Source organism: Rhinoraja longicauda, chromosome 29, assembly GCF_053455715.1.
Source record: "Rhinoraja longicauda isolate Sanriku21f chromosome 29, sRhiLon1.1, whole genome shotgun sequence".
NCBI lineage: Eukaryota > Metazoa > Chordata > Chondrichthyes > Rajiformes > Arhynchobatidae > Rhinoraja > Rhinoraja longicauda.
In genome coordinates, this window is record NC_135981.1 from 17,195,296 (window position 1) to 17,210,858 (window position 15,563).

The 15,563-nt window shown below is 45.9% G+C and overlaps 1 protein-coding gene across 1 annotated transcript in view; it reads left to right on the top strand.

Annotated features, from left to right (window-relative positions):
- Positions 1-1,405: 1,405 nt before the first annotated feature.
- Positions 1,406-15,563, top strand: part of LOC144607661 (uncharacterized) — an 83,124-nt gene continuing 68,966 nt past the window's right edge. Inside the window, exon 1 of the mRNA XM_078424655.1 lies at positions 1,406-1,634. Coding sequence (XP_078280781.1) covers positions 1,541-1,634 — 94 coding nt within the window. The 5' untranslated portion in view covers positions 1,406-1,540. The remainder of the gene's footprint in view (positions 1,635-15,563) is intronic.

Consider the following 15,563-nt stretch of genomic DNA (forward strand, 5'->3'; position numbering starts at 1 on the left):
GTCTTAACAAACAGCTGACACTGAGAGAACAAGAGAGAGCTAGATGGAGCTCTTAAGGATAGCGGAGTCAGAGGGTATGGGGAGAAGGCATGAAATTGGTACTGATTGAGAATGATCAGCCATGATCACATTGAATGGTGGTGCTGGCTCGAAGGGCCGAATGGCCTACTCCTGCACCTATTGTCTATTGAAGAAACGTGGTCTACCCATTCATCGCCTCCACAGCCTGACCAGCTGAGTTCCCCCGGCACTTTGCGCTGTGCTCAAGATTCCAGCATCTGCACTTCTTCCTTGTGTCAACAGGTTTGGTTTGCATACTTGTTAATTGTGTGTGTGGGGGGGGGCAGCGGGGGGCAGGGGGCAGGGGGGGGGTGCAGGCAGGGAGCAGCAGGGGCAGGCAGGGAGCCAGCAGGGGGGCAGCAGGGGGGCAAGCAGGGGGCAGCAGGGGGGCAGCAGGGGGCAGGCAGGGAGCAGCAGGGGGCGGGGGGGCAGGCAGGGAGTAGCAGGGGGCAGGCAGGGAGCAGCAGGGGGCAGGCAGGGAGCAGCAGGGGGCAGCAGGGGAGCAGTAGGGAGCAGCAGGGGGCAGGCGGGGAGCAGGGGGGGGCAGGCAGGGAGCAGGGGGGGCAGCAGGGGGGGCAGCAGGGGGCAGGCAGGGAGCAGCAGGGGGCGGGGGGGCAGGCAGGGAGTAGCAGGGGGCAGGCAGGGAGCAGCAGGGGGCAGGCAGGGAGCAGCAGGGGGCAGCAGGGGAGCAGTAGGGAGCAGCAGGGGGCAGGCGGGGAGCAGGGGGGCAGGCAGGGAGCAGGGGGGGCAGCAGGGGGGGCAGCAGGGGAGCAGTAGGGAGCAGCAGGGGGGCAGCAGGGGGGGCAGCAGGGGGGCAGCAGGGGGGCAGGCGGGGAGCAGCAGGGGGCAGGCGGGGAGCAGGGGGGGCAGCAGGGGGGCAGGCGGGGAGCAGCAGGGGGGCAGGCAGCAGGCAGCAGGGGGCAGGCAGCAGGGGGGCAGGCAGCAGGCAGCAGGGGGCAGGCAGCAGGGGGGCAGGCAGCAGGCAGCAGGGGGGCAGGCGGGGAGCAGCAGGGGGCAGGCAGCAGGCAGCAGGGGGCAGGCAGCAGGGGGGCAGGGGGCAGCAGGGGGGCAGGCAGCAGGGGGGCAGCAGGGAGCAGCAGGGGGCAGGCAGCAGGGGGGCAGCAGGGGGTAGGCAGCAGGGGGCAGGCGGCAGGGAGCAGCAGGGGGCAGGCAGCAGGCGGGCGGTGCGCCTTTAAGACCGGCAGGAGGTGGAGACTGGTGAGTTGAGACCGCTACATCTGTTGAAAGTGACCAGACCTCTCAGTTTGTTCAGCACCTGTGCACAGACAGACAGAGCCAGCAGTCTCTCTCTCTCTCTCTCTCTCTCTCTCTCTCTCTCTCTCTCTCTCTCTCTCGGGGGGGGAGGAATCGTGGTCAGAATTTAACCAGAGTCAGCGACAGACGCTGATGCAGAGAGCAATTTAAATCGTTTTGTATTTCTCCTCCATCCAGTCTGCGCTGCGACCAGAAGCAGTGACCGATGGCGAGGAGACGTGGAGCCGCCGCGTCCAGTCGCTTCTTCATCCTTATCTGCTATGTTGCAGCTTCAACCCACGGCGAGAACACAACCACGGGTAGGTCACGACAATTGCTCAGACTAAACAACCCCCATTTACACGCGTGGGAAAGAAAACTGTGTGGGGGGGAGAGAGAGAGAGAGAAAGAAAGAGCTGCAGAAAACTTTATTTCAAGTTTAATTGTGTTTAAAATGTTTGTGTTGCTGTTTTTTTGGAGGTTTTTTCTGATCCGGCCAAGCTGTTTGTGTTTGTTTTTTAATTTAAGAGCACGGAATCGGTCAGGCGTGAAGAAGTTTCATTAATCTTCTTGCAGTGATTACTGCGGTTCGCATAGCAACTGTGTAGTGACTCAAAACGCCCAGAGCCTGGCAGTCTCCCTCCAGCCCTGACATGTCTATGTACGCTTGCCAACTCCAGTTTGCCTCGTCCCTCTCCCTCTCTCTCTCTTTCTCCCTTTTTTTTCTTGTGTGTGTGGTCAAAATATATGCTATCTCAGCAACATCAAGTGGGGGAATTTTTTTTATATATATAATATATATATATATATATATATTCACAAAATGCTGGAGTAACTCAGCAGGTCGGGCTGAGTTACTCCAGCCTGACCTGCTGAGTTATTCCAGCATTTTGTGAATAAATCGATTTGTACCAGCATCTGCAGTTATTTTCTTGTATATATATATATATATATTGTATTGCCTATATATATATAGGCAATACAATAATAGTGACGCCTTGGAAATCAACGCGCAACATTGTGTACGTTTTGGTCGCTACCACACTGGATCTCTCTCTCTCTCAACCTCTCTCTCTCTCTCAACCTCTGGTCCGGTTCGATCTTTCTGCATTAATCCGATTTCCCCATAAATAATCAGTTCATTAGTAATCACTCGCAGCTCCTTGATGTCGGAAGTCTAGATCTAGTAATCGTTTTTAAAAAAAAAAATCAAAAAAATCAAGTGGACACTGTTGAATGTGAGAATCAAGAAGGCACACCGACTCTTGCCACGAAGGATCTTTCCTTTTATATGCATTGTAAAATAAAAAGCTTGCAACCATTAATTCATCACAAACTATGCCCAGCCGTCGGTTCTTGTTCCTGATCTAACCCACATCTGCCGATTTTTTGGGGGGATTTTTTTTTGTTGCCAATACAGCATGGGGAAGGAAATAATTAAGTTCAATTTCAGCCGCAGAAAATGTTAGTTTTAACTTAATGTCGCTGTCATTTTTGCAAATGTAAAACCCATGTGTTCCTGCAATTAGTCTAATTGGGGGGTCAACTGTGCAGCAAACTTGTTCCATTGAGGTTTAAGAGACTTTCCACATTTTTGTGGTGTGTTCTAACATTGATCCCAAGTTTCAGATGTGGGAAAGGAATGGGAGGAGTGTTGTGATGAGGTACAATGAATGTAATGACACAGATGGTTTTGATCTTTGGTTCCCTCGCCAAGTGGTACAATGAGCACCCCATGATTTTATCTGAAACCAGGAAGGTTGCAACATTGCGTGTGAAGAAGCCATGCTGAGTTGTGTTTGACACCCTGTAATTGAATGGGAACAGCCAGTGTGTGGGCCCAACGCTGGATTTGGCCACGGTTTGCATTCCACCCAAGCATGAAACTACCTGACAATGTTGGGTGGAATTTGGGTTGCCAACTGCTGCTGAGTTTGTTTGTGGCGTTTAGTCAAGGAGGCTGTTTTATGTCTGGAAGATGGTATTGTAAATGATGAACAGAATGTCTCTCTCGGGCTGGAGAGGGTTTTGGTTCCTCAGTTGCTCCAAGTGCCTCAATTTGATGATTTGCATAAACAACAAAAGGGAACCTTAAAGGTTTGGATTAGGAGCTTGCATTTGATTTTTTTAAAAGATTTTTGTTTATTTTTAAAATGGATGGACAATTGTCTTCTGATTATATCCATTTGTGTTGTACAGCACAACTAATCAAACATTAAAAAGAACAGAGTGCTGGAGTAACTCAGCAGATCAGACAACATCCCTGGAAAACATGGATAGGTGACGTTTTGGGTCGGAGTCCTTCCTCGAACATTCTGGTTGTAAACCTCACTCTGGAGGTAGCTGATCATGGCCAGTGTATACTTGGATGAGGGGAAAAATCTTAAAATGACTTTTTTTTAAAAAAGAAAAGGGCTGTTGTTTGTTGCTGTTCAGTGGAGCCATAGATGCATGTAAATATGATGGAGAGTTTAGAGACAAAATGGGCAAAAGAGAGAATCGAGAGAGGGGGTCACAAATGTTTATCATCTGTATTGATAATGTAACACAGAATATTGATAATATAGACAAAGAAAGTTGGAGTAACTCAGCAGGTCAGGCAGCATCTCTGGAGAAAAGGAATAGGTGACATTTTGGGTCGAGACCCTTCTTCATACTGACTCTCAGACTGACTCTGAGAGTCTGTCTGAAGAAAGGTCTCAACCCAAGACATCACTTATTTTCTTTTCTCCAGAGATGCTGCCTGACCTGCTGAGTTACTCCAGCTTTTTGTGTCTATCTTTGGTGTAAAACAATGTCTGCAGTTCCTTCCTACACACATTTTTACTTGCTGCAGCTTAACAGGCCCGTAGATGCAATAACACACAGATAAATATAATAATCAAAAAGCAATAAATTAATAATAAGTAACCATCATAGTGCCACAAAAATGAAGTCCATAGTGTAACCAGATACTGTCCAGAGATGCAGTGTTCAGGAGCTAGATGGTTGCTGGGCAGAAGCTGTTCTTGAACCTGGGAGGTCACAGTTTTTGGGCTACTGTATCACCTTCCCCATGGCAGTAGCAATGACATTATATTGACCGTGACATGTTGTTTCTGCACTTGCCCTATTCTTACACGTGAAGAATTTTCACTTGGGTGGGGGCCAAAAATAGTTTCAAATAAAGAATTTGGTATTTTTGACTGAGAGTTATGATCCTAAATCTAGAGTAGTTTCTGATTTAGAATGTTCATATTTCTTTAACAATTATTTTTATAAGTGTTTACTCCCTCTGTACATTTAGGCCTGGTTTTATACCACTTTCTTCCATCATTTTCTTCCATCATGTTGGAGAAGGGAGATGTGTCCCGAGATTGCCTTCGATGGTGGAGAAACATTGAGGCTGAATCTGGATTGTGCTGCAGCATTAGTGTTTAAATGCACCAACATCAGACCAGGTCACCAAATCACAATCTCAGTGTTAGCCTAGTCATAGAGTGCTACAGAACAGTAACAGGCCCCTCCACCCTGTCCATGCCGATCAAGGTGCCTCTCCTATGCTGGTCCCATTCGCAAACCCATGGGCCAGATCCTTCCAATCCACGTACTTGTTCAAATTTCTTAAAAATTATATTATTGCACCTGCCTCAACTACTTCCTCTGACAGCTCGGTCCATATATGTACCACCTTCTGTGTGTGAAGTTGGTTCATGGGTTCCAAATCTTTGCACTCTCACTTTAAACCTCTCACCTCTAGTTCTTGATGTTCCCCTACCCTGTGAAAAGTTCTTGATGTTCCCCTACCCTGTGCACTTACCCAAATAGGACAGGCCGCATCTCTGGAGAGAAGGAATGGGTGAAGTTTCGGGTCGAGACCCTTCTTCACACTGAAGAAGGGTGTCGACCCAAAAAGTCATCCATTCCTTCTCTCCAGAGGTGCTGCCTTTCCTGCTGAGTTACTCCAGCATTTTGTGTCTATCTTTGATTTAAACCAGCATCTGCAGTTCTTTTCTACACACTGCATTTACCCTATCTATTCCACTCATGATCTTGTACACGTCTATAAAATCACCCCTAGGATCTGCTGTGCTCCAAAGAATAATTTCTGAAGTGTTAGGATGTGCTACAATTAATCGTGTCATATAATTACTATTATAGTAATTGGGTTCTCCCTCTGTTTCTTCATGAAGAAATTATACTGATTTACTTCATAGGTCACAATCTTCCTTGCTGTGTGGTTTCATGTCATGATTGGATAAATTAAGAAGGATAACTTTTAATTACATTTTAATGGCGGTGCTGTATTGTCATGAAGTTCATTAATGTTGTTTATGACATTGTTGATCTGGGTTAAAAGTAACGTGTAGTTCCACCTGCTTTCTGTTTTCTGCTGAACAGAAACTTTCAAAGGACTTCATTTGGATGTTGGTTTAGTTTGGAATTCCAGAGGGCCCAATCAAACAATTGATCACGAGAAGTAACAGAGGCCTATTCATGGCTCAAGCAAGGTCAAACCCATCATCAAAGGCTGGAGGTTTCCTTTAAAACCTTTATTCTTTTACTTAAACACCTCAACTTTTAACTTTCATTGTTTAAGTTGAAACAGAGCAGCCAAGTACAGGCAGAGGAGAGCCTGACAGTCTGAGGAAGGGTCAGAAATGTCACCTATTCCTTTTCTCCAGCGATACTTGAACTGCTGAGTTACTCCAGCATTTTGTGTACCATCAGGGTAAACCAGCATCTGTAGTTCCTTCCTACACATATATAGTCTTCCAGTTGTAATTCTTTTCAATGGAATTGCCGAGATATGGCAATTGTAAATAGTCTTGTGATCAGCTGCTATGTATGAAATTATGAGAAAAATCAGTTTTCTGATTCCAAGTACTAATGTCCATAAATTTTGTGTGAAGTAGATCTGACCTCCTTGTGCTAAGCTTTCTGCTGATGTCAAGAATCCATAAGCCATCGGCACACACCAAAATGGGGCCTGCAAATGTTGTTCTTCACTCTAGGATAAAGCACAGGAACAGGCCCTTAGACCCACAATGTCTGTGTCGAGCATGATGCCATATTAAACTAATCTCCTCTGCCTGCACGTGATCCATATCAATTCCATTCCTTGCATATCCATCATGCTCTCTGACTCAACCGATGATTCAGTTGCATTCATTCAACCCACCACAAATATTGCCAGCTTCTTTGAAATGAGGAATGAATAGCTTGACAATGACTTTACCATGCTCATTGAGTAGTATCTCTGGAATTCTCTCGTCTAGAGGGCTGTGGAGGGTAGCTGATAGCAGGTATTTAAAGAGGAAGAGAATATATTTTTGAAAGAATCTGGAAATTACGGAATGGGGAATTGGTACAGACGATGGGTGATCAGCAATGACTATGTTAAATGGAGGAGGAAGCTTGGAGACTGCATGGTCTACTCCTCCTGTTTACTGATGTTAACACAAAAACGCAAAAGTGGTGATCTGCCATGCCCATTTTCCTTTAGCTTTTCGATCGGCTTAGTTCCTGATTTGAGTGCCGAGATATGGGCAACTTTTCTCAGAGGTACTGCTGACGAGATAATTTGTTTTCCATATTAATGGCGATCAAAGACCTTCATAAAGTACTTTTAAATCCACATAAAAATCTTAATGCTCATAATATTTGAAGGATTGTGCGACGTGACAAGAGGGGAAAAGACTGTGTAGGAATGGATGTTCTAAATGATAGGTCTGACCTCTATTAAGAAGATGACAAGGTTTGGTTGCAAGGCATTTCGCCTAAGAACAATCAATTGATGGGAAGTTTGGGACTTGCTTAGAGTAATTGTACATTGGAGTTAAGTCATCTGGGAGGTAATGTTAATCCCAGATGTGCATTTAACAACCTCACCACATCTCTGCTGAAAGTAATTAAGCTCTTAAAGGTTTACCTTTAAGTCTTAATGATGCAATTGAATGGATTACGCCTAGTGCCCTTGTGTGTTTACGCTTGCTGATTTCTGCTCCGTTGTGCCTTAAGGGCTAGGCAAATGAAATGTGGATTGTATCCAAGTTTGGACAGGTGTATGTTTTTAGTGTAAGCCAATAACGGGGTCCTGCAAAATCCAACAAAGGTAAAGGAACAGCTTGCATATTTACCACATTTTTCATTATCTCGGTTTGGCCCTCGAGTGTTTTAAAGCAAAGTGTTTACTTTAGCAGTGGCAGTTAATTTAAGCATAGCAAGCTTGCACAAATGGCAATGGCTTTAGACTTTACTTTAGTCTTTGGAGAAAAAGACCCTTCTGCCCACTGAGTTTGTGTCAATCAGCAATCACCTCCTATACTAGTGCTATCCTATATGCAAGGGACAATTTAACGGAAGCCAATTAATTGATTGGAGTGCAGGAGGAAACCGGAGTACTCGGTGAAAACCCCCGTGGTCATAGGGAGAACATACAGGCAGCACCCGTGGTCAGGATCGAACCTGGGCCTCTGGCACTGTAAGGCAGCAACTCTACCACTGCGCCACATATGATAATGGACTTTTTCTTTCTCAATGTTGTCACAGTGATAAATATTGGCCAGGGCACAAGGAGGACCATGTTGCACTTTGAAGTGGAGAGTGGGATACGTGATCCTTGAGGGTAGACCAATCTTTATTCAACAACTCACCCAGTGGCGTTACCTCAATGCACCATCGAATTCCCACTCTAGCATATGTGCTAGGATCTCTGGAGTGAGCCTTGCATATTGTAACCTTCTGACCAAGAAGTGGCAGTGATAAACAGGAGTTACAGGTTAATTACGATGCTGGAGTCTTGAGTAAACGTGAACTCGGTGGGTCAAACAGCATCCGTCGTGGGAATGGACAAGTGGCATTTTGGGTTGTGATCCTTCTTCAGACTGCTGGTTCCTTAGAGTCATTGTCATAAAGTGATACAGTGTGGAAACGGGCCCTTCGGCCCAACTTGCCCACACCGGCCAACAATGTTCCAGCTACCCTAGTCCCACTTGCCTGCGCTTGGTCCACAACCCTCCAAACCTGTCCTATCCATGTACCTGTCCAACTGTTTCTTAAATGATGGGATAGTCCCAGCCTCAACTACCTCCTCTGGCAGCTTGTTCCATGCACCCACCACCCTCTGTGTGAAAAAGTTACCCTTCGGATTCCTATTAAATCTTTTCCCCTTCACTTTGAACCGATGTCCTCTGGTCCTTGATTCCCCTATTCTTGTACTCCTTACAACTGCAGCTGTAAATGTGTGTCTCATTTACCTGAATGCACACAATGTACTGTCACTGTGTTTGCATTCCACCATGCTTGGCTGGCTGTTGCTGTTATCCTGGTCTCTGTCCTTGAAAGAATAATCTTCTTTCAGGCTGAGTGCAATGAAGGTTGACCAGATTGACTGCCGAATAATGCCACATCCTTGTAAGGTGAGATTAGTAAGAACAAACTTAGTCAACCTAGAGTTCGGAACAGTGAGGGGGGGGGGGGGGGGAGTCTCATTGAAACCTAAAAAATCCTGACTGGCCTCGACATCCTGGATGGGAGTGGATGTTTTTCCTGGTGGTGTCTGGAAGGGGGAGGTCACAGTCTTGGGTTTATAAGTTCATTCGTCAAAGGAGCAGAATTAGGACATTCAGCCCATCGAGTCTACTCCACCATTCAATCCTTGCCGATCTGTCTTTCCCTCTCCACCACATTCGCCTGCCTTCTCCCCATAACCTTTGCCATCCTTGCTAATCCAGAAATTGTGGGGCAAGTGGACGGAGATGAATTCACTCAGGATGAAGAGCCTGTGGATAGACTCCCACAGAGGGATGCGGAGACCAAGAAACCTAACGTACTGAATGAGAAGATAGATTTCTGTGTCGTATGTAAAGGGGACACGAGAAACTGCGGATGCTGGAACATTGAGTAAAATACTGGACAATTTCTGGGTCGGGCAGTATATGTGGAGGGAACAGACAGATGATACTTCAGGTCAAGACCTTTCTTCAGACTCCTGGGAGATGTGGTATTGAGGTATATGATCGGTTGTGGTGCTGGTAGTTGATTTGCAGAGCTGACTGTCTTACTGCTGTTTTCTGTGCTTGACGAATGAACCTATAAACCCAAGACTGTACTCGCTGGAATTTAGAAGATTGAGGGGGGATCTTATAGAAACTTACAAAATTCTTAAGGGGTTGGACAGGCTAGATGCAGGAAGATTGTTCCCGATGTTGGGGAAGTCCAGAACAAGGGGTCACAGTTTAAGGATAAGGGGGAAGTCTTTTAGGACCGAGATGAGAACGTTTTTTTTCACACAGAGTGGTGAATCTGTGGAATTTTCTGCCACAGAAGGTAGTTGAGGCCAGTTCATTGGCTATATTTAAGAGGGAGTTAGATGTGGCCCTTGTGGCTAAAGGGATCAGGGGGTATGGAGAGAAGGCAGGTACGGGATACTGAGTTGGATGATCAGCCATGATCATATTGAATGGCGGTGCAGGCTCGAAAGGGCCGAATGGCCTACTCCTGCACCTATTTTCTATGTTTCTAAAGTAGACCTGTAAATCCCACCGCTATTGATCTGCGATAATGGGTGAGGAGCTATACAACTCAAAGGGAGCTGACGTCTTTGAAGATCCTTTTTAACTGTTGGATATAACCATGTGGTTGCTGGATCTCCTGATGTTAAAGTCCATTATGTTGGCTTGAGACTGGAGTCGCGTACAGACCAGATTGGCATCAATAAGACTGTGAGGCAATCTGTGTTCATCTTGAGTTGAGTTTAGTTTATTGTCAAATATACCAAGGAACAGTGAAAATCTTCAGCCATCAATTCAGTTTCCTGGTGCAGACGCAAAAGTGTATTCAAACATGTAGTGGGATTTCAGCTCCATTGTTTAGGTAGTGCCTCTAGGCTCCTTTTTTGTGCTCTCAGTGATGTGATCGCTGCACCAAGGAACCCAGCACATGCCATTAGGTCATAAGGGATACACCCATGAGATTTCTCTGCTGATTTAAAAATTCGGTAAAGGAAATTAAAAAAATTGCCTAAATCGCTGTAAATGGCTTTTTACAGAGCCAATTCTCTGCCTCAGAAGGCAATGGGGGCCAATTCTCTGAATGCATTCAAGAGAGAGCTAGATAGAGCTCTTAAGGATAGCGGAGTCAGGGGGTATGGGGAGAAGGCAGGAACGGGGTACTGATTGAGAATGATCAGCCATGATCACATTGAATGGCGGTGCTGGCTCGAAGGGCCGAATGGCCTCCTCCTGCACCTATTGTCTATTGTCAATGGGACATTGGCAAATCCCCACCCTTCCTCCTGTGATTTTAAAACGTGTCTACCCTCTTTACTCTCTTCCACCCCCTTCCCCCCCCCCCCCCCCCCCCCAACCTCTTCTAGAATATTTCCCGTGTGGTCATAAATAAGGAATGGGCGCCCTGACTGAGTGTAACTTGGTTTTGTCCTCTTCCCCCCCCAACCTAGAATATTTCCCGTGTGGTCATAAATAAGGAATGGGCGCCCTGACTGAGTGTAACTTGGTTTTGTTCTCTTCCCCCCCCCCCCCGGTGTTACTGTGAGCGAGGGGTTGGGTTGCTAGGTATGAAGGGGACGCTCAATCGTGACTGGTGGGACATTTTCCTATCCCCTTCACAATCACTATTGCTAAAATTCCCAGCTCCGTACGTGTGTGGAAAGTTCACATATATAACACTTTATCTCCTTGCTAAATATATCTCCAATAACAAGCTTTCACATGTAGGAACTTTTAATTGGGTTTCAAAATGGATACATTTGACCCGCAAAGGAATATTCTTAAATGTTTGCATGTAGTACCCAACGCACTGATGTTTCTCTCTCTCTCTCTACAGACGATTACATTGTTTCAATGCTCTTTAAGAATTTACAGCTGTGTCACCGGGTGTGCTAACCTTTCCCCACAAGTACTTTGTAAAGCAACTTTGTATTTGTTGCTTGTTACCGTACACCAGGCCATTTGGCCCTTCGGGTCCACACTGTTCCCCGTGAGCAATAACATTGGATTCTCTCTAAACTTCTCCGACTTGTTCTCTCTTGTGCCTATCGCCTGCCCTCTTGGTTTCCCTGCTATTGACCTTGACTAGGGTGGCCATTCGCCCCACCATCATGCCCCTGTGATCTCAAAGTGAGTGGGTAAACTCCACACAGAAAGCACTGTAATGGTTTTGGTTTAGTTTAGAGATTCAGCGTTGAGCAGGCCCTTCGGCCCACTGAGTCCGCGCCGAGGACTAGTTCAATCCTACACGCGCTAGGGGCAATGTACAGAAACCAATTAACCTTTGGTAAGGGAAATGGGCATGGAAATTCCTTCCACAGCTGACTTCCTCCAGTACTTTGTTTTGATGTGTCTCTTTATTAAAATACTTCCCCAGCTCCATTCTCCCCTTGTAAATCTTCCCTTTATGCGAACATCTGTCCAATTGGCTATCTAGTTGTGTGTTTTGTTTGGGACGTTTTAGTGCTGGAGTATTTCAGAGAACCGCACTTTAAATCTGTTTGGGGTTTTTTTTGCTGTGTAATAACGCTAACGGGTAATTATCCCCGCGGAACACTCCCTCGATCAACACCGTGCCACTGACTAGCCCGCGGAGTTGATTTTAACGGAAAGCGTGTGTGGGCGCGGGCCATAGAGTTCTGTGTATGACTATGGCATGTGCATCTCTATGACTCGGCTCCGCACATGTGCGTCACAGTAGCGATTTTCCTTTGCTCCCTAGGCCTACTGTACCGGGGGTAGGGGAGCACAGAGTTACTTACACGTACAAGTTTTCTTGAATTCTGTAGTTTTGAATGTGACACATTTGGCTTTGCTACGGCCATTGTTCTGCAAGATCTCCCAGCACCCCTCTGGCCACCAGCAGAAAAGCTCAAGCCTAAAGCAGAGAGGATCATAGAACCAGAGAGCAGGGCAGCATGGGAACAGTCCCCTCATCCCACCTTGTCCACTCTGACCAAGTTGGCCTGCTGCAATCGTTCCAGTTCCCTGCATCTGCCCTGGAGCCTGCTGAATCCTTCTTATCTATAGAACTGTCCATATAGAACTATGGAAGAAGTTGTCTTGACCCGAAACATCACCCATTCCTTCTCTCCCAAGATGCTGCCTGACCCGCTGAGTTACTCCAGCATTTTGTGTCTACCTTCGATTTAAACCAGCATCTGCAGGGTTTTTTTTCCTGCATATAGACAATAGACAATAGGTGCAGGAGTAGGCCATTCGAGCCAGCACCACCATTCAATGTGATCATGGCTGATCATTCTCAATCAGTACCCCGTTCCTGCCTTCTCCCCGTACCCCCTGACTCCGCTATCCTTAAGGGCTCTATCTAGCTCTCTCTTGAAAGCATCCAGAGAATTGGCCTCCACTGCCTTCTGCGGCAGAGAATTCCACAGATTTACAACTCTCTGACTGAAAAAGTTTTTCCTCATCTCAGTTCTAAATGGCCTACCCCTTATTCTTAAACTGTGGCCCCTTGTTCTGGACTACCCCAACATTGGGAACATGTTTCCTGCCTCGAACGTGTCCAACCCCTTAATAATCTTATATGTTTCGATAAGATCTCCTCTCATCCTTCTAAATTCCAGTGTATACAAGCCTAGCCGCTCCAGTCTTTCAACATATGACTGTCCCGCCATTCCGGGAATTATCCTAGTAAACCTATGCTGCACGCCCTCAAAAGCAAGAATATCCTGCCTAATGTGAATCTCCTTCAGTTCCTCCGTCACCCGAGGATCTCTGGCCATTAGAATATCTGGGAGATTGTTTGTATCTTCCTTAGTGAAGACAGATCCAAAGTACCGGTTCAACACGTCTGCCATTTCCTTGTTCCCCATAATAAATTCCCCTGTTTCTGTCTTCAAGGGACCCACATTTGCCTTGACAAATTTTTTCCTCTTCACATACCTAAAAAAGCTTTTACTATCCTCCTTTATATTATTGGCTAGCTTACCCTCGTACCTCATCTTTTCTCCCCATATTGCCTTTTCAGTTATCTTCTGTTGCTCTTTAAAAGAGTCCCAATCCTCTGGCTTCCCACTCTTCTTTGCTATGTTATACATCTTCTCTTTTATTTTTATGCTGTCCTTGACTGCCCTTGTCAGCCACGGGTGCCTCTTACTCCCCTTAGAATCTTTCCTCCTCTTTGGGATAAATTGATCCTGCAATTTCTGCATTGTTCCCAGGAATACCTGCCATTGCTGTTCCACCGTCTTCCCTGCTAGGGCCTCCTTCCAGTTAAATCTGGCCAGCTCCTGCCTCATGCCTCTGTAATCCCCTTTGCTATACTGTAATACTGACTCTTCCGATTTTCGCTTCTCCCTCTCAATTTGTAGAGTAAAACTTATCATATTATGATCACTGCCTCCTAATGGCTCTTTTACCTTAAGTTCCCTTATCAGATCAGGTAGCGCAGCGGTAGAGTTGCTGCTTTACAGCGAATGCAGCGCCGGAGACTCAGGTTCGATCCTGACTACGGGTGCTGCACTGTAAGGAGTTTGTATGTTCTCGCCGTGACCTGCGTGGGTTTTCTCCGAGATCTTCGGTTTCCTCCCACACTCCAAAGACGTACAGGTATGTAGGTTAATTGGCTGGGTAAATGTAAAAATTGTCCCTAGTGGGTGTAGGATAGTGTTAATGTACGGGGATCGCTGGGCGGCACGGACTTGGAGGGCCGAAAAGGCCTGTTTCCGGCTGTATATATATGATATGATATGATTTACGCAACACTAAATCCTATAGAACTGTCCAAATATCTTTTAAAAGTCACGTCATAATTGTGTCATTTTGGTGACTCTTCACGCTAAGCAAATGAAAGCAAGTACCTGACCACAAGCCCATCATTGAGCCTGGGAGTTTGCTAAATATGCCCTCTTTAGCAACTACTTGGATAAACTCCCTGAGCTGGTAGAGCCGTACGAGAGTTTATCTTTCCCCATTTATGCATAGATATGTCGGAAGATGATGAGCTTGACAGAACTGATTTTGGTCCAAACAAAGGTTTGTTATGTATTCAGAATTGTGTTGCCTTGGCACGCTGCATATGTCAACTCGTGCCCTGATTTGGATGTTGTTTATTTGGCAACCGATTAGCAAATTTCTACTGCCTCTTAAAAAAATATATATTTGGTCCTGGCTTGGTTTGGTTTTGCCACATCAGTCTTGGTTAGCAGATGTATGGCTGTGTAACATCTCTGCTTGCTGCAGTTAACTAAAAATGTGCGTGTGGAGCGATTTATTGACTAGAAATTCATCCCTTGTTTGTGCCTCGGTGTGGTGACATCTGCACATTGTACTCATGCCTCTGATGCTCAGTCCCACTGACCTCCGTGGGATGGGAGTGAGGCAGAGAACAATCTGCTGACATAAGATTTTGCATTTAGACAATGCTGAGAAATTCGTCCTCGAGCTTAATCGGAAACGTATTTATTATTAAAAAAAATTAAAAGCAAATTGGATGCAGATGCTGGATCTTTGGAATAAGATGGCAAAATAGCTGGAAATATTCATTTAGTTAGAGGAGATGGGACATTGGCCAAATGAGAATCACGGTTCACCTTTTAGGTTGATGGTAATTATGGATACGAGTCTCCTGACTTAAACCTACAAGCAGCACAAATCAGGAGTGAAACCTGTGGCGTTTCCCATTGTTATGGATTGGCTCCAAGAGTGGAGAGATCTGCTAGATAACTGCGTTGATGACGATATTGGACACGTGTGACAATCCATAGAATTCTTCAAAACCTGCTTACAGTGGCTGCTCCTAATGTAGTTTAGTTTATTGTCACGTGGCCTGAGGTACGGTGAAAAGCTTTTTGTTGCATGCTAACCAGTCAATGGAAAAATAATGTCTGATTACAATCGAGCCATTCACAGTGTACAGATACATGATAAAGATAATAACATGAAAAGCGTTTAGCGAAAGATAAAGCCAGTAAAGTCCAATTAAAGATAGTCTGAGGATCTCCAAAGAGGTAGATAGTAGTTCAGGACTGCTCTCTGGTTGTGGTAGGATGGTTCAGTTGCCTGATAACAGCTGGGAAGAAACTGTCCCTGAATCTGGAGGTGTGTTTTCACACTTCTCTGCCTTTTGAAGAAAAGCATTGACTTTGTTACCAAACAGGGAAATTGGAACAGATGAAGTCATGCACAAGGTGCTGGAGGGACGTTGTGAGTCAGTCTGAAGAAGGGCCCCTCTCTGAAACATTGTCTGTCCATTCCCTCTACAGATGTGGCCTGATCTGTTGTTCCTCCAGCACT